The sequence below is a fragment of the Helianthus annuus genome, chromosome 2, assembly GCF_002127325.2.
Source record: "Helianthus annuus cultivar XRQ/B chromosome 2, HanXRQr2.0-SUNRISE, whole genome shotgun sequence".
Classification (NCBI taxonomy): Eukaryota; Viridiplantae; Streptophyta; class Magnoliopsida; order Asterales; family Asteraceae; genus Helianthus; species Helianthus annuus.
Genome location: NC_035434.2, coordinates 106484261 through 106510901, shown reverse-complemented (window position 1 = coordinate 106510901; position 26641 = coordinate 106484261). Strand labels below are relative to the sequence as shown.

The 26641-nt window shown below is 40.9% G+C and overlaps 1 protein-coding gene across 1 annotated transcript in view; it reads left to right on the top strand.

The window, feature by feature from the left end:
- Nucleotides 1-26641, top strand: part of LOC110893890 — an 80440-nt gene that overhangs the window by 45421 nt on the left and 8378 nt on the right. The window contains exon 2 of the mRNA XM_022141042.1: nucleotides 19913-21292. Within this exon, the coding sequence (XP_021996734.1) occupies nucleotides 19913-21292 (1380 nt within the window). The remainder of the gene's footprint in view (nucleotides 1-19912; nucleotides 21293-26641) is intronic.

The window sequence follows — 26641 nt, the reverse complement described above, 5'->3', positions numbered from 1 at the left end:
ATGGCGGCAGCAATAACTTGCTGTAGTTCTTCAGGAGTAGTGGGCATCGGCTGCGGTTGACGTCTTGGTGCCATCTTCTAAAGATGCGTACGTCGATTAGGCCATAATAAACATACGTATATAGTAATAATAATAGCATATAACATCTCATGTTATCAACATATCACACACAACATCCCATGTCCCAACATCCCATGTCACAAATATCATACACACAACATCCCATGTCCCAACATCCCATGTTGCAAATATCATACATACAACATCCCATGTCCCAACATCCCATGTTGCAAATATCACACATACAACATCCCATGTCCCAACATCCCATGTTGCAAATATATAAATAAGAAATCAAATGCATCAGATATGGTGAGAATACGGCGATTGTTATATATATCGAGACCATAATGTGGTAAGGGTATCAGTACGTCACTGTATCATACAATCACAATCAAATAGGGGCTACATCACCCCTGTCAAAAACAATATCACATCAGTGTCACATACATCCAGTACATCAACAAATATCAACAAAAGTCAGTATCGTCAGATGGTCTCCAAAAGGCTGTGCAGTCACAATCGCGGTCGTCTCACCCACGTCTACCACTATGGCACCAATGAGCTCTATGCGGATGGGGGTGGAGGAGGGGGAAAGTGAGTGTAGAGCAAGCGGCGTAAATGAAGCCAGTCCTCCTCCATCGCCTGCTGAGTGTGAATAACAGATGCAATCTGCTGCTCCAAGGTCAAAAGTCGGGCAGCATAGTCAGGAGGTAATGATCGAAAAGGCTGAAAGGATGAGGATGTCTGACCATGATATGGACCTAGTGATAACTGAGCTCTCTCGAGCTCCTGGAGTCGCTGTGTATGGGAATCATGCTGATGGACAAAGGACATCAAGACGTCCTCTATGGTATGTCCCATATGGAATGGATGATATGGATCAGTGGGTAGCATCGGTGAGGAAGATGACCAAAGCAATGGCATGCTGGTGGGATCGAATGGTGCTACATGAACAGAAGATGGAACAGGTGTCATCTGAGGTACGAAAGGCATAGGCATCGGTATGTGCCCAAAGGGGTGGGCTGAAGAGCCCTCTCCAGGCCCTGCTGGAGGTACAAACGGTGGGATCTGAAATGAAAAATCAGTATGATGTGCCTCAGTGTGATGTGGTGGAAGCGGTGGAACATCCTCGTCAGCCGGTATCTAACCGTGCTGAGCCTCCTCATCGGGTGGATCCATATGCTCTGCAAATAGAGCGTGCTCAGGCTCAATGGGTACAGGATCAAAAGGAGCAATGACAGGATCAACATGATCAATATGATGGTCAACAGGGACGTCAGCAATCAAAGGTGGGTCAACAAAAGGATCAACAGCATGATCAGCAACTAACAAAGGGACATCATCAACAGGAAGATCGCCAACTGGCGGGTCAGCCAAAACGGGCTCAATAGGAACGTCAGCATGTACCAAGTCATGCTCATGTACAGGATCGAAAGCAGCTGCCTGCTCTGGGGCTACGGCAGGCTCCGGGTCGTCAAAAGCCATGTCAAAATCAAACTCTGGATCAAAGGGATCGATAGGATCAATGGGATCAACAGGGTCCTCCATATGCTGGTCCATAGGAATATACTCAATATCGCGGTCAGGATCAAATCCTGGAGGAAAAACGGGATCGGAATCCTCAATATCGTCGTGCTCGAACACAAAGCTCGGAATGGGGGCGGCAGAAGATGCCTGATCGGGGTCCGAGTCATGAACAAAATGCTGAGTGCTCACCTCGTGAGACGGAGCAGATGCCACAGACTCAAAAGAGTCTGGGACTGGTGAGTGGACGGGCGAGTCTCCAGCTGGGGCACCAGCGATCATCAAGAGACCGCCAGCGGGTAAAGGGGCTGCATCAGGAACCTCGTCCTCAAAAGGCTCGTCCTCGTAGAGATCAATGTCGCCGTCAGCCTCGGCGTCGGGTAATAACTCGTGTGCTGGGTAAGAAGCAAGAGGAATCGGAGCTGGAATCACAACAAGGGGAAGATACTCAGCAGGATCGCCATCAATAGGCTCATAGGCACCCTCGGGTAAAGCGAAGGGCAAGGAGTCATCAGTATGCTCATCAGCGAAAGGTATGGGTGCCGGAATCTCTGCCAGACAGCGCTGAAAGTCATCGTCATCGGTGCTGGTGTAGTCTGAGGTATGCACCTCATGCTCCGATGACACAATGTCATCCGACACTATGGGTAGAGGTCCAGTGGTATCTGAGTCTCCGGTGTCTGATGTGTCCATGTGTCTGTAACACAATCACAAGTATGCACAAATAATCAGTAAAGCAGGTAATCACATAAGTTACCAAATAATAATCACATAATCCACCTTGTCCCACTAGCCTCCCAGCCTCCCAGACTGTCCTTCCTAGTCCCACTAGCCAACTTTCCCAGCCTCCCAGACTGACTCCCTAGTCCCACTAGCAAACTTTCCCAGCCTCCCAGACTGACTCCCTAGTCCCACTAGCAAATTCTCCCAGCCTCCCAGACTGACTCCCTAGTCCCAGTAGACAACTACCTCGATCCATTAGATCGAGCCTCGGCCTCCCAGACCGAGCCTCAGCCTCCCAGACCGAGCCTCAGCCTCCCAGACTGAGCCTAAAAATAATAAATAAAATATGCTCAACATTTGTTTATAAAAACGTTTTGGATCTGGACTTAAGTGGTATGCAGAAAAATGTTTTTGTAACAACCCGCACCTTCGTGCGTTGTTACTACTCGACACACTCGTTACGCCTAGCACCGGAGATTCGGATCATAATGTAATCATACCAATTTTATCGCTAAATCGAAGTATAATCGAATAATTACGCATATTCTATCGCTATTACAAACCTATTTTGCATAACACTCGCGATGATGTCGAATATGGGCCTAAACTACCCTTCTCGATGAGCGTGAGGTGTCAAAATGTGAGTAATCAACGCTAACGAGGGTTATCGGGTGAGTACTATGACTCTAACCGTCATGACGATGATGGCAATATGAGTAAGTGGTGCCCCGATAATCATTGTGGCACATCACATCGAAGAACGCACTCGAAGGCACGCGTAACTCGATCACCGCACTGAGAATTGGATACATAAATACGTATATACGGCCCTTTTGTGATTAATTATAATAAATAAATTAATAATTATATAAATATATAAAAATATGGCTTAAACCGTCGAAATCGCACCAAAAACGGGATCAAAAGGCTTCCGAACGGATCAATTCGATCAGACTAGTCCAATTGGTCAGACCGGCCCAATCAGATAGGCCAGTCCGATCGGATGGACCAGCCGATCGGATGGACCAGCCGATCGGATGGGCCAGCCGATCGACTGGGCCAGCCGATCGACTGGGCCAGCCGATCGACTGGGCCAACCGATCGACTGGGCCAGCCGATCGACTGGGCCAGCCGATCGACTGGGCCAACCGATCGACTGGGCCAGCCGATCGACTGGGCCAACCGATCGACTGGGCCAACCGATCGACTGGGCCAGCCGATCGACTGGGCCAACCGATCGACTGGGCCAGCCGATCGACTGGGCCAGCCGATCCAGTCACTGTTTTGCCTTCCTTTCCCCTTCCTTGCCTATAAATACCCCTCCATTCACTCCCAAACACTTGTGTTGCTGCTCCTAACCGACCAAGACGCTCCAGCCCTCAAATCTCTCGATTTCTTCCGATTCTTGTAAGTTTTCAACCCGAATCTTGTACTTTCTTGATCCAAATGCAATCCTTCATCTTTCTATCTTTCAAATCCCAACTTTCAACCGTGAAATCAACGGATTTGGGCTGTTCTAAGGTGATGTCACCACAAAGTTCTTCAAAGGTGATGTCATCCCATGAAGAACAACTCAGATTCGGATGATTTACATACGATTTTTCATGAATCTCAACCAAATCAGTGTTTTCCTATTAAGATGGTCATGGATCTGAGATGTTCTGACTGATTTCATCACAAGTTCTTATGAACTTCAAAGTGTTAACCTCATATCATCAAGAACAACTTAGATCTAGGGCATTTCCTAAGTAAAATCAAGGTTTTTACATCAGATCTATACATAAAAATGGTAAGACCAGAACTTAGACCGACCTCCTGCACATTTCTTAGTGTCGTGTTGGTCTATAATCTGATTTCTAGTGACAAAATGATCGATTTCGAGTTAAACACGGAAAAACCGACAAAAACGACCAGTTCCGACGAACGGGGTGATTCCCGGCCGTTAAAACAGGTCGGAATTGACGGGATTTCAGTTGCTTAACACCTCATCGTAACGTCCTAACCCAAAACGCCGAAAAACGCTCGAAAAATCATCGAAAACAGCCGAACAGGATGGCCAATCGAGTGGCCCAATCGATCGAACAGCTAGTCGATCGAGCAGCTAGTCGATCGAGCAGCTAGTCGATCGAACAGCTAGTCGATCGAACAGCTAGTCGATCGAACAGCTAGTCGATCGAACAGCTAGTCGATCGAACAGCTAGTCGATCGAACAGCTAGTCGATCGAACAGCCATTCGATCGATCAGGCTGTCCGATCGATCAGGACCTAGTCCAACCGATCGACCAGGCCCACTCGATCGAGTGGCCTGTTCGACTGGGCCAGCCCAATTTCACCATTTTGTCCAATTTTAACCCAATTTCGCCCGATTTCACGCGAATCGATACCGTTTAACGCATAGTAATCTATCACTCACATAAATTGTCTGAAATCAGGACATTCCCCGGCACCGATTCCGCAAACCTAACCGAAAACGCGCTGTGAGTATACTTGACCCCTTTTATCGAATTTTGGGTGTAACATACGTTCCATAAAAACCAAACTTATCAAACGAATGATTTAATTGGACTACTTATCACTTGCGAATAACTGTTTGCATAGATATACGTGATGCTAGTACATGTATGCTAGGACTTATACTCGTGACGTCCCACCAAGACTAGTATAGTACTATTTCGCCCGACGGGGTCTAGTTATGCCATCAAGAGTCGAGCATCGAGGACTTAGCTGGTAGTATCAGTTTTGTGAGTATATATGTTGTGTATTACGTTTATGCATGTGGAAATTCGCAGCACTTTTAATCTATCACTCTATCACATATCAAACCTGTATACTCGCCAATACTTTTGTATTGACAAAGTTTTAACGTATGTTGCAGGTTTAGCCGAAGTTTACATCAAATCAAGCTAGGAAGTCTAGAAACTCATCTAAATTATAGGTTGTCGGATTTGAATTGTTCGAGAGAACAAGAAATCTGTGATAACTTATGTGATTGTATTGTTTGTTAGTATGGGATGACAAATGTAATAAATATTATCGCAATATAGTTGTTATGGATTCTCTTGAGCAATCTGATTCGCCTAGTGCCGCGCCCCGATGATTCCGCCATCGGTTGGGGTGTGACAGATTGGTATCAGAGCCATAACTATAGGGAATTAGGCAAAGTTTGAGACTCGACCTAGTCCGGGTCGATGTCTTAGAAAAATTGACCTAGTCTATAGTCTAAGTACCTACAGGCCGACTCTTACGAACTCGTTAGGGTTTGTTTGGGCCAACTTGCTACTCTCGATCGAATTTGTTGAAAAGTTACAACTATTGTGTGAACACCGCATACTACAGCTTCACACAAAGAGCCTTTCCTAAGGCTAGAAGGTTACTTAGCCTTTCCTAAGGCTGACACAATACACATGTTTTCAAAACTACTCGCATAAAAAAACCGAGTGATCTAGTCGAGACCAGGTGTGAAAACCAATAACTCTCGATAGGATCACTCACTCAGCGTATTTTTCTAGCACGAGAACTCTTCGTTGAGCTAGGAGTGACATCCACATCTCGACAAAAGGTCTCCATTTCGAAATTCTGGTGGAACTCTCGGATTTATTCGATGAGCACAACCACAAATGGGAACGAAGTTGTTAAGCCAGGGGTGAAACCCATACCTTAATCAACTGTTCCACTCCATAAAATGGTTTACAAAAGCTCTCACCAAGGTCACGACCATAACAACGACTCAGGCTACGCGAAGACTAGAGAGACGAATGTCAGGAGCTGCATCCCAGTGGAAGCATGAGTCCCCTAGGTCAACGCGTATGCCCGAACTTGTTGGGTATAGTCGGGTTACTTGGGTAGTCAACGCCTAAACACCCAAGGCATTCTATCTAAACTATTACGTATATGGTATCAATTACGTCTATGAGTTTTCAAATCTAAGCTTTACGATTTACCGATTTCTCGATTTATCGAATTTACGAACCTCGATTTACAAAGCGCACAACCTGCACAGCCATCGCAATCTAAAACAAAGACCGAATGATCGCAACAAAACAAACGCCTAAGTACTCGAATTCGCTTACGCTATTTCTCTTGTCGCGTCGTCGCAAATTCTGAATCAATATCTATGTATAACCTACAACTATATCTATATATGTATTAAATACAAAACGAATCAATTATGTGAGAGTTTAGGAACCTAGAATTTTCCTATGTGGCTCCTATGTGTTAAATTAAATTCTATAACAAGTTTTGATCGAATCAAATCGCATCAAAAGTTCAGAAATCATTATGATCGAATCTCATTCCGAATCCTTCTGTCTAGATGCCTTCCAACAACTCGATCTCGAAACGAGTAGCTAGGAGAAGAGCCCAACGACGCGCCGATAAGAGGATTGCCTCAATTGTGACCAAGGAAGTGGTCAAGCTCATTCCTCAAATTGTCGCGCAAGTGCACTCTCAAAGCCACTCTCGAGCCCCGGAAGACGTCAAGACGGAATCTGCATTCCTCTACAAACACTTCAAAGCCTGTGATCCAATACCTTTCACGGGTGAAGGAGATGTCTCTCAATTACTCCAGTGGTTCGATGCCATCGAGGTTACCCTTCGTCAGAGTGGGTGCCCCGAGGACCTTCAAACTACTTGCGCCACCGGAGTATTCCAATCCCGAGCACTCGATTGGTGGACCGCCGAACGCAACAAACGTGGGATCTCCGCAGCTTACGCCCTCTCATGGGGTGAGCTGAAGGAACTCATGAAGGAAGAATATTGTCCCCCTCACGAAGTCCAGAAGCTAGAGAACGAATTTTGGGAAATCAAGCAAACCGGAGGTGACAATGCGAGCTATACAGCAAGGTTCAAACAGCTTAGCATGATCTGCCCAAGTCAAGTCGACACTCCAAAGAAAGCTATCGCGAAGTATATTCGTGGCTTACCAGAGTGTGTGGGTGATTTTGTCGAAGCTGCAAAACCTACTACCATCGAAGAAGCCTACCGTCTAGCCGCAGAGCTCAACAGCAAACGAGTCGTGGACGGATTCTTCTCCAAGAAGCCTGTCAAACGAGCTCATCAAGCAATCATCATCAACTCGTCCGACGATTCCTCTGGAGAATCGGGCGATGGATCATCTGACAGCTCCTCGGAGGATTCTTCTAAGAATTACTCCGACAATGCCTCCGCTAAATCGTCAGGCGAATCCGAAGACGACGCCGCATCAACTCAGGAAGCCCAACCGAGCCGCAAACGAAAGACCGTGAGCCCAGACTCTTCAACAACTGGACTGCCGCAACCCGAACCTCTCCGATCAGTCCCAGTTCAGTCACAACGCGCTTACAATGGATCTCATCCCCTGTGTTTCACATGCACGTATCATCACCCGCTAGAAGCAAAATGTCGCTATTGCGCAAATTGCAATTGGTATGGGCATTATACGTCGCAGTGCCGTACAGGACCGTGACCTGGAAGGAAATCATCAGCAACCGCCGTCTCCGCAAGTATCCACAACAACGTTATTTTGATCCTAATGTTGTTGTAATAATCCGACTTATCGCTATCATTTCTGGAACTTATTTCATATATCATCGTGTGTGGATTCTATTTCTCTTACAATCGAGCACTATCTAGACGCTAGCACTATGTACTATATTATGTATTTTATCCCTATAACACTCTTAGAACGAGGTACGGTATACGTGCAAGGGACAACTAATCACGGGTGCACACGGGATTATCTTGGTCAGTGCACGGAGATCGTAGTGAAGTTCTAATGGTGCCATAACGTTTAAAAGCACGGTCAAGGCCGTGTCAACAAAGTGTGACACCAAAGCACGGGGCATAAGTAGTAGGGGTGACGCGGGGGTACGCTTTACCATACTACCGAAACTTCGTGAAGAAAGTGCCATGTGGAGTTGGACGTTATTAGACCTATTATACTATTATGGTTAATTTGACACTCTACCATCAATCACAAGGCGTAACAAAACTAAACCGCATCACTGCGAGGCTTCTCGTAAGTCCGCGTACACAAATTGCCACATCGATGAACTTAGGAAGGTTCACCCCGAAGAGCAATTGGAGCAACGCGAGACTGGTCGTAAAGTCTAGAACGCAACTTAATCGCAGTTTTGCCGGATCAATCTCGCAATCAAATCATTCGATAAGTGGCTCGAAATCGCAATCGCATCATGTGTTTGTCTAGAAATCTCTAACGCTAGTTGTTGTCAATTGTGTGAACTTCTATCAGCTGGTGTGGATCGTCTATTGTGGATTCGCTAGACGAGTATCGAGAATCACTCGCCGCCTTCCACTCTTAACGCGCCTCGCACCTAATCCACCAACTCGATACTCTTATCATGGTTCGCTATTACTTATCAATGCACGCATTCTACGTGTCATGTTAGCGCACAAGACCTCGCTTCACGAGACGAAACTAACAAGGTTGAAACATGGTGATGTTTTGACCATATTAGTTGACTTTGTGGAAAAAGGCCGTGTGGGCTAGCCTTAGTACTATTCGTGGTGTAATCAGTTCAATCAATCGTCTATCACTCGCAACGCAACAATCGTCGCTTATCAATCTGTTGAAATCTATTGTCTATCGATGTTCGAATGTTACTTGGAAGTCATCGCAGGTGGTGTAATGTTAGGGTGCATGACATTGCTTCACAAGATAAAACTAATATGGAAACATGGTGTTTGTCATATTAGCAAGTCTTGTGGAAACGTGCCATGCGAACTTCGTGTGGAATCAAATCGAAATCTCATTTACCCGAATCAAAATCGTGTCATTCGTTGCCCAACCAAGCATACCATATCAGCGTTGTGCGACCGGACTACTCGCACCCGCTGCCTACGCTTGGTTTGCATCCAACTTATTTATATTCAAAAACTCGGTCTAGCACCTCATCGCTAGGATCAAGGGAATCGAAATTCTATCTGTGTCTTATCGGCACACATGACACTGCCTCATGAAACAGAGTTAATATGGGTAAAGCATGGTGGATACGCCGCTGGTACTTCCTATATATAAGTGTTTTAACCATATTAACGAACTTTTGTGGGAAGGTGCCACGTGGGGCCCGATGTAAGTTATTTTTCCATAGTATTAAGGAAAACCTATTTTTATAAAATTTTTACTAAAACCGTTGGACAAATGAAATTCCTGACAACATGGAGAAAACATTGAATCAGTTTGGCTCCGTGCCCAATGAAAATTTCATAAGTCCAATTCTTTTCTTAAAAAACCTTTGCAATGACCGACAGGAATCTTCCCGAGAACGAGGGTTCGGCAGTCGAGTTCCGCTCGAACCCACGTTGTAGGAAAGTTTTCTTAAAACTTATTTTGCCACCTGATTCTTTTAAAATGTAAAAACTCAAAACCTATTATCAACTAACAAAAACCCTCCCCATAGCGCTGGGGTGGACATCGATACAGTCAACGCCGCGCCATGAGGAGATTTTCCTAAATAACTTCGAAGATTAATCGAGTATTGGTAAGTTTAAAACGCTATGGAATTACTTTTGTGTGTGTTATCACTTTTAACTAATCGAATCGTATCTTCCCTCCGTTCTCACTCGTCAAATCGTAATCAATCGCTCGTTGTCTAGACGCTATTAATCCCTTCCATCAATCGCATCAACTCTTACGACCCTACTATTGGATTAATTTCGGGACGAAATTTCCTAAAGGAGGGGATACTGTAACAACCCGCACCTTCGTGCGTTGTTACTACTCGACACACTCGTTACGCCTAGCACCGGAGATTCGGATCATAATGTAATCATACCAATTTTATCGCTAAATCGAAGTATAATCGAATAATTACGCATATTCTATCGCTATTACAAACCTATTTTGCATAACACTCGCGATGATGTCGAATATGGGCCTAAACTACCCTTCTCGATGAGCGTGAGGTGTCAAAATGTGAGTAATCAACGCTAACGAGGGTTATCGGGTGAGTACTATGACTCTAACCGTCATGACGATGATGGCAATATGAGTAAGTGGTGCCCCGATTATCATTGTGGCACATCACATCGAAGAACGCACTCGAAGGCACGCGTAACTCGATCACCGCACTGAGAATTGGATACATAAATACGTATATACGGCCCTTTTGTGATTAATTATAATAAATAAATTAATAATTATATAAATATATAAAAATATGGCTTAAACCGTCGAAATCGCACCAAAAACGGGATCAAAAGGCTTCCGAACGGATCAATTCGATCAGACTAGTCCAATTGGTCAGACCGGCCCAATCAGATAGGCCAGTCCGATCGGATGGACCAGCCGATCGGATGGACCAGCCGATCGGATGGGCCAGCCGATCGACTGGGCCAGCCGATCGACTGGGCCAGCCGATCGACTGGGCCAGCCGATCGACTGGGCCAACCGATCGACTGGGCCAGCCGATCGACTGGGCCAACCGATCGACTGGGCCACCCGATCGACTGGGCCAGCCGATCGACTGGGCCAACCGATCGACTGGGCCAGCCGATCGACTGGGCCAGCCGATCGACTGGGCCAACCGATCGACTGGGCCAGCCGATCCAGTCACTGTTTTGCCTTCCTTTCCCCTTCCTTGCCTATAAATACCCCTCCATTCACTCCCAAACACTTGTGTTGCTGCTCCTAACCGACCAAGACGCTCCAGCCCTCAAATCTCTCGATTTCTTCCGATTCTTGTAAGTTTTCAACCCGAATCTTGTACTTTCTTGATCCAAATGCAATCCTTCATCTTTCTATCTTTCAAATCCCAACTTTCAACCGTGAAATCAACGGATTTGGGCTGTTCTAAGGTGATGTCACCACAAAGTTCTTCAAAGGTGATGTCATCCCATGAAGAACAACTCAGATTCGGATGATTTACATACGATTTTTCATGAATCTCAACCAAATCAGTGTTTTCCTATTAAGATGGTCATGGATCTGAGATGTTCTGACTGATTTCATCACAAGTTCTTATGAACTTCAAAGTGTTAACCTCATATCATCAAGAACAACTTAGATCTAGGGCATTTCCTAAGTAAAATCAAGGTTTTTACATCAGATCTATACATAAAAATGGTAAGACCAGAACTTAGACCGACCTCCTGCACATTTCTTAGTGTCGTGTTGGTCTATAATCTGATTTCTAGTGACAAAATGATCGATTTCGAGTTAAACACGGAAAAACCGACAAAAACGACCAGTTCCGACGAACGGGGTGATTCCCGGCCGTTAAAACAGGTCGGAATTGACGGGATTTCAGTTGCTTAACACCTCATCGTAACGTCCTAACCCAAAACGCCGAAAAACGCTCGAAAAATCATCGAAAACAGCCGAACAGGATGGCCAATCGAGTGGCCCAATCGATCGAACAGCTAGTCGATCGAGCAGCTAGTCGATCGAGCAGCTAGTCGATCGAACAGCTAGTCGATCGAACAGCTAGTCGATCGAACAGCTAGTCGATCGAACAGCTAGTCGATCGAACAGCTAGTCGATCGAACAGCTAGTCGATCGAACAGCTAGTCGATCGAACAGCCATTCGATCGATCAGGCTGTCCGATCGATCAGGACCTAGTCCAACCGATCGACCAGGCCCACTCGATCGAGTGGCCTGTTCGACTGGGCCAGCCCAATTTCACCATTTTGTCCAATTTTAACCCAATTTCGCCCGATTTCACGCGAATCGATACCGTTTAACGCATAGTAATCTATCACTCACATAAATTGTCTGAAATCAGGACATTCCCCGGCACCGATTCCGCAAACCTAACCGAAAACGCGCTGTGAGTATACTTGACCCCTTTTATCGAATTTTGGGTGTAACATACGTTCCATAAAAACCAAACTTATCAAACGAATGATTTAATTGGACTACTTATCACTTGCGAATAACTGTTTGCATAGATATACGTGATGCTAGTACATGTATGCTAGGACTTATACTCGTGACGTCCCACCAAGACTAGTATAGTACTATTTCGCCCGACGGGGTCTAGTTATGCCATCAAGAGTCGAGCATCGAGGACTTAGCTGGTAGTATCAGTTTTGTGAGTATATATGTTGTGTATTACGTTTATGCATGTGGAAATTCGCAGCACTTTTAATCTATCACTCTATCACATATCAAACCTGTATACTCGCCAATACTTTTGTATTGACAAAGTTTTAACGTATGTTGCAGGTTTAGCCGAAGTTTACATCAAATCAAGCTAGGAAGTCTAGAAACTCATCTAAATTATAGGTTGTCGGATTTGAATTGTTCGAGAGAACAAGAAATCTGTGATAACTTATGTGATTGTATTGTTTGTTAGTATGGGATGACAAATGTAATAAATATTATCGCAATATAGTTGTTATGGATTCTCTTGAGCAATCTGATTCGCCTAGTGCCGCGCCCCGATGATTCCGCCATCGGTTGGGGTGTGACAGTTTTCGTGAGAGCCCTAGTGATCATAGTCTAGACTCGAGAGGGAATCCTAGTTCGCTATGATCAGGGCTCTGATACCAAGCTGTCACACCCTGGCTTTGCGGAAGCGTGGTTAATTTGGTGTGACTTCTTAATACCATAGCTTAATCATAACAAGCTATATGAATTAAAACTATGCAAGATCGTCCATTGATAATAAAATAGTAAAACATTGTCTTAACGGGTTAACACCCGACAACCATAATCTTGTCTAAACATTACAAATGCAAACTTAAAGTAAACATGGTTCAGGGACTGTGACTTGTCCAGGAAAGAGTCACAAGCCTCGAACCCTGGATGACCTCGGGCCTAATGCAGCGGAAAACAAGCCATACCGCGCCAGATCGTTAATTTCCTGAAATACATGTAAGTTGAAAAATCAACAATAATGTTGAGCGAGTTCATGCGAAAGTGAGTAAATAAACCTTTATCTTTATCAAAAACCTGGTATGTAGCAAATAAGGAAAAAGAGATCACCAATGGTTTGCAAGGCCATTGATATGTGTGAAGTGCAAGTAGGGATGACTCAAACCTAGCGGATTTATGCGTCGGGCACTAAGTCACCCCGAGGTCCGTTATGCTGGACCTGGGGCTGGGCTCGCTACACCCAGATAGATCTACCGCTCCTGTCCCTCGGTCCTACTACGAGGATTAATGGCCTCAAGTTGCGCCTACCCACTCACATGATCTAAGTAGTAAACCTCCTTACGCTAACCATACCATGTATAAACATATTCATAATCATAGTAACATGTATTTCACCCCCACAGTTTATAAAACTGAAAACAGTTAAGAGAAAAGGGGGACATGAACTCACAGTGAGTGCGTCACAATACCAAGTAATCCAAATATCCAACTGCTGTGCAACGACCTACATGTGCTAATTCTATTAGACGGATGGCCGTGCCTTAGCTTTATAGTTTAATTTTTCGGGAAACGGTTAGACAACCGTTCCGTGTATATACTTGGTAGAAAATCTCCTTCCCAAGGATGGGGGAATTAATACATGCGTGTTTATAATATTAAGTCTCACTTAATATATTTTATTTCTCATTCCCAAAATATAATTATTTTTCTCAAAAATAATATATTTTCTCTTCGCATAATACCTTCCAAAATAATATGTTGACAACATACGCATTCGTGAATATTTCCGTATAAAGCGTAAGTTACGTTTTGGCGATTAAGTGGTAATAGTAATTACCGTTGTAACTATATGTTTGTCGTGTAGGCGTTGGTATTATTTTGGGTTCGGCAAAGTTAGTAAATATTATTTTTACTCTAAAAATAATATTTATACATTTTCACAAAATAATCATAAACAGTGTTGTGAAAAATATATTTATCGAATAAATATTTATCACGTTTAGTTTTTGTGAAAACCCCACCTCCGAATATTTGTAAATAAAGTCATGGCGAAATATATTTGAAAATATGTCAAAAGTAGTCTAACACTTGTAAATAATTCTAAGTGTTAGATTTTAGAAAATTTCGCCAGAGTTTCCCCTGTAAATGGAGGTGGCCACGCTTTTAAGCGTATCATTTTCTTTTACAAAATCATTTCAACACTTCTTTTAAATCAACCAATCAATTTCCAACACATTACACAAGTTTCAACACTTCAAACTTGTAGACTAGTATGTAAAATCGCATTATTACATGAACTTGTAATTTTTCCGAAAGTCGTAATGTAGATCACCTTATATTTAGTGGATCTATGTATAAAATAATTTAGTCTTGTAAAAACCCCGTTTTTAGAACAAATCTTCCTTTACAACTTCCCGACAACTTTTTATAAAAATTGTTATTTTGTCGGATCTTTCGTTTCACAAGAGTTTATACACTTGTAGTTTATAAAAATCATATTTGTTAGCATGTTATTTAACTTATATAAAACATGATTTTCTCGACACCCGGTTCTACGAATATACCACTTGTACATACGTAGATCGGCTCGTTTTAAATACTATTTTACATGTCAAAACACTTTTACACAAGTTCATGTTTCCCGTGTGGTGGAGTTTCACCTTTTAACCCTCGTACCGCTAGAAACAAGCTTATGTTAAGATACATGATCTTAACAAAGTCGGGTTAAACGATGATAAGAGCCACCACCTCGTAGATCGGGTCTCTACAACCAACATATTCGAATACTACGACTTTTACACGCGTTATATGCTTTTAACCAACAATATTCGAGTTTTAGTAGACTTTATAGGTTCAAAAGATGGGTTACCGACTTTTAACCGTTAAAATTCCTTTTAACCACTTTAGATACGATCAAGAACAAGTTTTAAATGTTATACCTCTAGCTCGGGGCTAGGGAAGATCTTTGGCGAAAATGGCGTGGATAAAAGCAAATGAACGTGGTCCTTCAACTTCCGCTTGCTTCAAAGCTCCTAATACGTGATCCCCAACACTTGTGTACCCTTGGAATGGCAAGACAAGAACCGAAAGTATGATGGATGGGGGTGGGTGGTCACGGCCGAGAGGAGAGGAGAGCAAGAGAGAGTGAGAAGTTGGTGATTGTGTGTGTGTGTAATCTTGTGTGTGTGAGAGAGGTATTTATAGAGAATTCAAGCTCCTTCGTCCATCGGATTCTTATGTCCCTAGATATCCACGAAATCTAATTTAATAATCAAAAAGTTGTACCCTTAGTTCCATTAGAATGGAACCGGCCCAAAAGGGGGGGGTATCCGGTTGGGTCTTGATCGTTCAGTTAGTGCTCAGTTACATAAAGTAGGTTACTTTTAGAGGTTAACCCCGTTAGTTGTTTGACGCGTTATAGTGCGGGTGTTAGGGTAATCAGGGACCCTAACTGGCTCAGAAAAATACCAATAATAATTCTGGCATTATTTTTATGTTCCGGGTATTGTCCGGTTGTTCGGTTGGATAGTAATCCGTTAAAGTGCTTAAGTAATCCTTTAAGCGTTGTAAATAATATTTTTAGCGACACGATTTATTCTGCAAAGTGTCAGGAATATTTCCTTATGTTTTGGCACTTTATTAATTAGCTAGAAGCTAGTATGTTGACAAAAGTGCTGTGTTTCGTGCTTAGAGTACGTTTTAGGCACATCCAATCTCTGTATCTTATTCCTAGAGACGCAGTTATACAACCCTTGTATCCCTACACACACTATGGGTGTAGCAAAATATTTCTGGCTCATTCAGGCCTTTAGAGGCAGTGTTTGCCTGATGCTGGCTATATCAGCATGTTCAATAGGTTATCCGTTCAAATGCTACTGTGCTTTTGTGCATCATGTTTGTCACTAGAGTTCAGTAAGTAAATAATGTAGTGACGGAAAAACCAAAGTATGATGCAGATATGTACAAGTATCAACAATCAAGTAGCAGTTTGTCAGAAATCTCAGTTAAGCACAGTAATTAGGCAACAATTAATAGTTAATTAAGTCGTACGGATACCTGGTTTTGTGAGGGTTGTCACATTCTCCCCCCATTAGAAAAATTTCGTCCCGAAATTTTAAGCTCTGCTTGTAGAAGCAGGGTTCTCAGGAAATAAGTGGGGGTATTTCTCCTTCATTCGGTCTTCACGCTCCCAGGTGAACTCAGGACCATGTCTAGCATTCCAGCGAACTTTGACGAGCTTGACACTGCTCCGGCGGGTCTTGTTAAATCATGGGCACTTTAAATATTTTTTTTAGCTACGACAATCAAAAAAAAAAAAATTAAGCACATAAGGTACCTAAGGTACCTAATCGACTATAGACTAAGTCTAAGGGGTCTAATAACCTATCTTAATTCCCTATAGTCATTGGCTCTGATACCAATCTGTCACACCCCGACCCGCAGCGGATAGGTACGGGGCATGATGATTGCCCATAGCTCATGACAACTAATTGTTGTTTCAATATTTAAAGCATATCCATTTAAATAGTCACATATCATATAATAATCAAAATTGTTCATACATTGTTCAATACAAACATATCAAGATTTCAATTTATTTTCCTAAGGCCCATGCTACGTGTCCACATCACTTGATCATCAACTTTGAAAACCTGCACCACGTTAGAAAAATATATTTTTGGGTCAACAAATAAGTTGGTGAATAATTTCCTCCGTTTTATAGAAAACAGTTTTATATTAATTTCTTTAAAAAATATTTTTTAACATGCACCTCAAGGTTAGTGTGTAAATGGTCTCATATCATCAACATACTAAACATATCCATAAATCCAAATTTACCAAACAAGAATACACCATCAATAACAACACAAACAACCAAAATAGATAGACTCCTGATAATAGCGTGCATTAGGCTCAAGCCCCGAGGAGCGAGTCTAATACTGTTGGCGATACTAGGCTACAACCCATGGCCGTGGGGAACCTAGTCAGCCGTGTGGATCCACTAGAATAATAGCATGCAATAGACTTGACACCAGATAGCATATAGAATAATAGAATACACATAAGACGTTCACATAATAACACTTGATCATAGCATGCTAAGTAAATAGAAAAGTGTAACGTGATGCACCCCAAAATTTGTAAAAGATTAAAAAGGGGAAATGGAAGAGATTACTCACAGGTTGCGAAGAAACGTTCCACGAGAATTAACGCACGAACTGGAATATGTGGAACTCTAAGATAATAACCGTATTGTAAATAACAGACATACTAAACAAAAGATAACCTAATGATTTTAGGAAATTGGGTTCTTCTATTTGGGGACTTGGAAATATATAAAATCATATTCGTTCAAAAAAGAAATAACCAAAACAATAGTTATATATGTATTAGAATTTTATTAAAACAGCAAAATTGTAATTTACCATTTTAATGGTTTTCAATTATTTGACAAAGCCAATAATTAAATAAGTTCTTGAACCCATCTAATTATCATATATAGTAGATTTAGTGATTTATTGATTGTCACAAAATTTTAATTTAATAACAAAAATTTTATAATGGGAATGATTTGTATAACAATTTCACCCATTATTTAATTGCATAATAGTTGTCAAAAATTATAAAATACTCTATAAAAATTCTATAACAATTATACACCCTCTAAAAATCAGTAGGAATATTTTATGTGTGACAATCTTGTATTTTAAATAATTAAAACATATATATATCCATTTTATATTTATGAATTTCCCAAAATTTAAGGAAAATTATATAAAAAATTCCCTAATGTTCATATAATCTGAAATACCCAATAAATTATTTATTGAATTTATTTAAAAATTATCTTGTATTTTTATTCGATTTATCTAGTGATTAAAACATAAATAATTCACCAAAATTCCAATTGATATCTAAAAATTCCCAAAATTTAAACCCAATACACTAGTATGATATATAACAATTTTATACTTTCAGTTTCATCAAAACACAAGTCTAAATCTAAAAGCCCCAAATTCTATGCATGAAGAACCCTAATTTCAACTAAAATTAAATTCTGATAAATTAAGCTTCTATCACTGAAATTGATAGAGGGCTTTTGTAGAGCACGAAAAATTAAGCAAGTTGGGCTTTTGAATCACCTGAAAACGTTGAGAATTGAAGGAGATATCGTATAAACAAGTTCCAAGCCCTAGCTTTGATCTTCGCTAAAATTCGCGGATTAGAATGCAGGTTAAACGGATTTGAGAGTGGGCACTCGCGTGAATTGCTTCCAGAAATTGTTTGGCATGAAAATTATACGATTTGGTTCACCAATTGATAAAAATTCGAAATGAGTTCTAGAGGTGTTAATGGGAAGTTAAAGGATTCTTAATTAGTTTAATTTTAAGAAGTTAATGATCGAATTAATGGTGACAATTATTATCTTCATAAAATCGAACTCAAAATAACAAAGAAGAAACTGTAACGTCACGTGTTGAATACAAACGAGTCGGACTAAAAGTGAGTTGGTGTTCCCGTTTGCGCAGATCCATTCGTGAAGAAGATGAATTGAATTCACGTTTAAAACAGAGGTTAAAGATCTAACGAGTTGGCTTTGTATACATAAGATGTTGTAGCTCAGTTGGGTAGCACTCTGTTTTAGTTGGGTAGCACTCTGTTTTAGTTCGTATTGGCCCGGGTTCGAGTCCCGTTCCATTCGTTTCTTTTGTTTTTCCTCAAAAACTATTTCAGCTATTAACGGTTTCAGTCCTGCAGTTATTGAAGTTACTAACTGGACTAACTTAGATAACTAACTTAGTTAATATATTTCTTACATAGAACTAACTAACCAAGTTAACTTTCATTATATGGTTATACACTAACTTAACTAGGTTTTCTAACCTAGTTAGTTAGCTTGTTTTTAATACATAGGTTTTATTAATTACAAAGCAACCCCTTAACTTATAACTTTGAGGTTTTGACAGTTTCAACCCTTTTAAGTTTCAAACTTGATTTAACCACTATTTTAACGTAATTAATCATTCCCTTTATCCTTATTAACCGATCTAACTAGATTTTCCATATATCATCGTTTTCCCGGTTTTAAATCCTTCGGGTAGCGTGACGATCGATTAAATAATATAATAATTATAATTAAGTTGCAGGTTTCCATCGTAAGACCACCATTGTCATCTTCAACCTCCAACCTCTAGCTTCGATTTGCACCAAATCGAGTGGTTCCTGGGTGTAACTTGCTCAGTTTTTGGAGGAGAACAAAACCTCAGTGTTCGTTTCTTACGATTCTCACTCGTTGGGAAGGAATCTGAGAACAAAGTGACGAACCCTAATTTTTAAATTTGGGGGTTTTCGTTTTTGGGTTTCCAGAAGTTCAATTTAGGTCCAAGCAAGTGTTTTAAGCAACAAAGATCCACGAATTCAGGGGATTCCTTCAATCTCTCGTTTCTGATCCATCAATCGCCGGTCAAATCCACCAACATTTCCGTTTCTTGTCGGAAAATCACGTCATACATCAGGCATAGGGTGTATGCTTGTTTAGTCGGCTTGAAGTTGCATACTCGGGTGAGATCGTTCTTTTTCTTGGCTTTAATTTTCTGTCACATTCATTTGCATAGTCGACTCTAGGCATACTTGTTACCGGGCTAGACGGACCGGTGTGATTGTGTCTTATTGTTGCATTGTTCTTGATCGTATTTGTGATTGTTTACTTATTGTGTGAACTTAATTATAATATCTATTTGATCATTAATTGTTACGCGTTTGCTTTTTTTTTTTTGGTTTATTAGGCGATTTGTAGCAATCATAGACGGTAGGTATCATGATACTTCATTGAGATCGTGTTCGAGGACGAGGGGTGCAGGGAGGGGAAAAGAAAGGGGGTATAGTTTGCGTGTGGCTTCGTGGAATGTAGGAACCCTTAGTAGTAAGTTGTTGGAGATCATAGATACACTCAAAAGACGTAGGGTAGAGATAGCGTGCCTTCAGGAGACTAGATGGAAGGGACATAAGGGGGATGAGCGCAATGGGTATAAGTTGTTATATTCAGGGTCTGATGGGGTAAAGAATGGGGTAGGATTTCTAGTAGATGTAAACTTGTACAAAAATGTGGTAGAGGTGATACGTCACAACGATAGGATCATGGTGTTGAGATTAGTACTAGGAGAGGAAGTGGTGACAGTTGTTTGCGCATATGCTCCACAAGTGGGTTTAGGGGATCAAGAGAAAAGAGATTTTTGGGACTGCCTAGACGGAGTTGTGAGGGCCATACCTAGGGAAGAAAGAATTTTCATAGGAGGCGATTTTAATGGACATATTGGTAGGCATAGTGATGGTTTTAGTGAAGTGCATGGGGGCTTTGCTTTTGGTGATAGAAACAACCCTGGTAGGGATTTGTTAGAGTTCGCGGTGGCCCACAACCTAGGTATTTTGAATTCTTTCTTTAAGAAGAAAGAATCACAGTTGATTACTTTTAGCAGTTGCGGACGTAACACTCAGATTGACTATATTTTGATGAGGCTAGGAGATCGAAGGTGGTGGAGGGACTGCAAGGTTATACCAGGGGAGGCAGCAGTGACTCAACACCGCTTATTGGTGGCGGATATAGTCATGAGAGGAAAGCTGACCAAGGGAGAGAGGGTAATGCGACCTAGGGTTAGATGGGGTATGTTAAAGGGTGACAAAATCGAAGTGTTTAGAGATAAGGTCCTCTTAATGACAATGCCTAGAGTAGATGGGGACGCTAACCAAATGTGGGAGGACATGGCAAACACCATTACTAATGTGGCGAAGGAAACGCTAGGGGTCGTAAAAGGAAAGAGGTGTGGCCATAAGGAGTCATGGTGGTGGAATGAGGATGTGCATACTAAAATAAGGATTAAACAAGGGTGCTTTAGGGATCTTTTGAGGTGTACAGTCGAGGAGGAGCAAGCGGTTTTAAGGGAGAGATATAAAGAGGCTAAGAGAGAGGCGAAGAAGGCAGTATCAGAGGCGAAGAACGCAGCTTACAAGCAGATGTATGATCGACTGGAAACAAAGGAGGGGGAACATGACATGTTCAAGATCGCAAAGGCTAGAGAGCGTAGAAGGCAAGACTTAGGAGCAGTGAAGTTTTTAAAGGGAGAGGATGGATGCGTTTTGGTCAAAGAACACGACATTAAGATGAGATGGCAAGTGTACTTCTACAATCTTTTCAATGGCTGGAGGAATTACTGTCACAACCCCCGGTCCCTAGTTCCCGGGAACGGGCGGCCGTGAGCCAGTTTCGGTGGTATCACGTTAATTACTTATTTGGCAGCGGAAATTTTCATCAGGACCGTAGTTAGCAAATATTAAATCAGAGTAAACCACCATATTTTATAATCTTAAACAAATGGGTAAAACCCAAGTTTTTATTACAAACTGATTTACAGGGATAAATCCCACTTTATTGAAATAAACGCTTTCTTTTATTTAGGTAACTTTTATAGCCACTTTTCCAAGCCTTCAGTGCTGTCCAGCTGGTGTCACACCCCAACCGATGGCGGAAACATCGGGATGAGACGTACAAACTGTTCAAAGACATCATAACACTAAATGTGACAATATAATTAAATTCCATTTATTAAAATTCCAAAGTTTCATACAATGTCATAAAAAGGAAATAACAAACATTAAACATAGTTTATTTCAAAGGTGGGTTTCTACGCCATCCTATTTATTTCTTCAATCTTGATTCCTCATCCTGCAGTATGCATTTAAAATAAAGTCAACAAAACATGTTGGCGAGTATACAAGTTTGAATATAGCATAATATGTTTGAAATAGCTTAACATGATCAAATCCACGTGAATACATGAGTTCATATTAACAGTTATACTCGTAACGATGAATCTATGTGTTCAAACCAAAGTTTAACGCAATTAACATAGCCTAACCCTCGAAAGGGTGGTAACATAGAATAAAAATCCTAACAATACCCATAATATTATGGGAGGGGCGTTTCTCAACCTACAGCGCTGCCATTGTTAGGGGAGGCTTGCAAAGTTAATGAACACACAGTCATAAATGTTTAACATTAGCATAACATGAATAACATGATTCAAATAGATTCACAAGAAATGTGGATAGATAGTGCAAAAATGTTAACGTAGTGTTTTTGATATAGGAAATGCATACTACACCCAAAAGTGTAAAATAGAAAATGGGTCATGTATACTCACCTTAGGTTGCGTTGCGTTTTTCTTGGAATAATTAAGAATCAAGAGATTTCCCAAGAGAACGTGCACAAGAGAATTTAAGAGCTGAGATTAAGATGAAATTTCACTGTTTTTACGTATTTAACATAGTTTCAACATGCTTTCAATTGTTTGGACAATACATAGCATTCAAACACAAATATGAATAAAATCATGCATTTTCATTATGATTTCATGTCTCGAGTACAATTTTGGAATAGAATCAAACACCACAAAGGTACAACTTACAAAAATAGAAAGTACAAGCAGACTTGCCAAAAAAAATGGAAAGATCGAAAATACGAGGTGTCACAGTCTCCCCTACTTTAGGAGATTTCGTCCTCGAAATCTTAAGAAGAAGACTGATTCGTGTTCCCAAACTTGAAATGAAGATAACGCTCAAATATAAAGTTTCGTTGGAAACGAAAAAGAGTTGGCAACTACCTCTGAGGTAAGGAAATCACCCCTAGCTCATTGGTGGAGTTGAAAATTGAGCGAAGCTAATTGTCAAGGTAAGGAAATCACTCCTATCTTGATGATATTAGCATAAAATTTAGAACAATCCACATGACACACTTAGTTAACAAGATTAACGTATCACTGGCATGTGAATAAACATGTCAACCCATCGTGTACCGCAATTGAAAGACTTAACATGACCACTAGAATACGGGCGGGCGCTACTCCTATAGCACTACGCATAGTGCTATACATGTTAAGGTGTGGGTTAAAAGACAAGTTCATCACATAAGAATAACCCAGTAATCACGAATCCAGTATAACATATTAGTATGCATGTATTAAATTGAAATTATATAACGTACAATGTAAAACACATGAAAAAAATGAGATAGCATAAAAGAGATTCAACGTAAAACATAATAATTGAGATAACATAAAAAGAGATTTATCATAAAAACATGGATTGTCACGGAACGTAACATAAGACTATTCCAAAGTGAATCGAAATCCTTTTCGAATTAAGGAGACGTGCTTTGGCCTAATAGACAAACACTCTCATCGAGGAGCGACTAACGATGTTTGTCCTTCCAGTTACTACACGTCCTTAATCGATTGGGAAAATCGAAACTTTGGCGAGATCGAAAATCAAGGAATGGGACTAGTTAACAAGATGCGAGTTTCACCTCTAACTTGATAACATCGTACCCTGATGTGGTTGGTACTTATCCTAAGATAAGGGTCCACTAGAATATGAAATGGAAAACTCCCAACAAGGTTTGGATATCACTCCTAACTTGAGGGTAGATTTCGTGCAAAAATCAAAGTATAGCTGAGTGAAAATCATCACCAAGTGTGGGAATCACCCCTATCTTGATTTATCATTTCGATTGTGTTGTAAGAGTGTCTTCAAAGCTTCCATGTGTGTATTGTGTTAGCCTTAGGAAAGGCTTGTATATTAGAAGTCCAAAAGAATAGAGGGAAGCAAGGAAGAGAGAAGGGAATATTGTCTTAAACAACAAATAAATGAGAAAGCTCCTAAACTATAGACTAGGTAAAAGCATTCCTACTTTTCCTAATTCCCTATAGTTATGGCTCTGATACCAATCTGGTATCAGAGTACTCCTACTTAGGGAAAAGTATAGCAATTCTACCTAATTCCCTATAGTTATGGCTCTGATACCAATCTGTCACACCCCAACCGATGGCGGAAACATCGGGATGAGACGTACAAACTGTTCAAAGACATCATAACACTAAATGTGACAATATAATTAAATTCCATTTATTAAAATTCCAAAGTTTCATACAATGTCATAAAAAGGAAATAACAAACATCAAACATAGTTTATTTCAAAGGTGGGTTTCTAGGCCATCCTATTTATTTCTTCAATCTTGATTCCTCATCCTGCAGTATGCATTTAAAATAAAGTCAACAAAACATGTTGGCGAGTATACAAGTTTGAATATAGCATAATATGTTTGAAATAGCTTAACATGATCAGATCCACGTGAATACATGAGTTCATATTAACAGTTATACTCGTAACGATGAATCTATGTGTTCAAACCAAAGTTTAACGCAATTAACATAGCCTAACCCTCGAAAGGGTGGTAACATAGAATAAAAATCCTAACAATACCCATAATATTATGGGAGGGGCGTTTCTCAACCTACAGCGTTGCCATTGTTAAGGGAGGCTTGCAAAGTTAATGAACACACAGTCATAAATGTTTAACATTAGCATAACATGAATAACATGATTCAAATAGATTCACAAGAAATGTGGATAGATAGTGCAAAAATGTTAACGTAGTGTTTTTGATATAGGAAATGCATACTACACCCAAAAGTGTAAAATAGAAAATGGGTCATGTATACTCACCTTAGGTTGCGTTGCGTTTTTCTTGGAATAATTAAGAATCAAGAGATTTCCCAAGAGAACGTGCACAAGAGAATTTAAGAGCTGAGATTAAGATGAAATTTCACTGTTTTTACGTATTTAACATAGTTTCAACATGCTTTCAATTGTTTCGACAATACATAGCATTCAAACACAAATATGAATAAAATCATGCATTTTCATTATGATTTCAAGTCTCGGGTACAATTTTGGAATAGAATCAAACACCACAAAGGTACAACTTACAAAAATAGAAAGTACAAGCAGACTTGCCAAAAAAATGGAAAGATCGAAAATACGAGGTGTCACAGCTGGCTTCTATTTGGCTTTCACATTTTGTTACCTGAAACGCGTTTTAAAAAGGTTTTGTCAGTGGGAAATACTAGTGAGTGAATCCCAGTTTAATCAGGAAATATTAATTTATTTTAAACAGTATTGAGGGCGATTACAATGTTTATATCTACCCAATTACTCATTCAGTAGTGTCAAGTCTGACTGAGGGTCATATTACACATTGGCTAACTCTTCGTCCAATGGTAACGTTACTCACATTTTGTATACAAAACCCCAACATACCGGCAGTAATTGTAGAATTACAAAGACTCAATCACTGCTAAATTGCATTGTAAAAAGGTTAAGGTTTTGTAAAAACTGTTAACAAAAAGGAGATTACTCACAAAAAGGTTTACATAAAAAGAAGGATTACTCACATTGCTGTCTTAGGTTATTCTTTAGGGTTTCCTGGTGAATATCTATAATTTACACAAATGCACGTGTGTTAGTATAATAACCCATTTTAACATTAGTAATACCCTCCCCGAGACGGCATTCCAACGACTACGTCGGGCAGAACCACGACAGCCGTTACGGAACCCTAGATCAATCGGGCAGCGTATCTAATACGTCTCCAGGGGTTATAATACTTACATCGTAGCAGAACCTCGCTATTTTAGGGGGTATAATGCCCGGGTATAATAACACTACTACAGAAATTGTGATTTGAGAAAGAAAATTTGAACGAGCAGACTGAAGGCCCGTTGCCTTCTACTTATAGTGATGAAATTGGACTTCCTCGCGGCCCGCGTGACATTTGGGCTGAGCTTACGCGGCCCGCGTCAAAGCTGGGTCAACGCGTAGCTTGGCCCGGTCATCGTATAGCTTCGCCGTGTGTTGGGCCACGTGGCGGCCCAGGGCTGCGCCACATTCCAGATCGCTCGCGGCCCGCATTAACTTGGATGCACTTCTACGCGGCCCGCATGAACTAAAGATTTAAACGAAATCTGGTTATACTCTCGCGCGGCCCGCATTAAGTTGAGGTGAGGTCCCATGCGGCCCGCCTCAACTTAGTTTTTATTGTTTTTATTTATATTATATGTTATTTTGTATTTTGGGCTCGGTTTTCACATACGGGGCACATATAAAGACACATTGAGATATTTAAAATATATTAGGGTGTTAGAAATATTATGAGGGTGTCGGTTTTACCGAGGGTTGTTATATCCTCCCCACCTTGTTTTAGAGCTCGTCCTCGAGATCTACTGGAACAAGTGTGGATATTTCTTTTGCATTTCTGATTCAAGTTCCCATGTGTATTCAGGTCCTCTTTTGGAGTCCCATTTCACTTTGACCAGAACTAATCTCTTATGCTTGAGATTTTTAATTTTTCTATCTTCAATCTGTAGAGGCCTTTCTACAAATTTGAGTTGTTCATTAACCTCTATATCCTTGAGAGGTACTATGAGTGATTCATCGGCTAAACACTTTTTGAGATTAGATACATGAAACACATCATGTATTCCTGCCATTTCCTCTGGCAGTTGTAGCTGATAGGCTACCGGTCCTACTCTTTCAAGAATTTTGAAAGGTCCAATATACCTAGGACTAAGCTTTCCTCTTTTGATGAATCTTACCACTCCTTTCCAGGGAGAGACTTTCAATA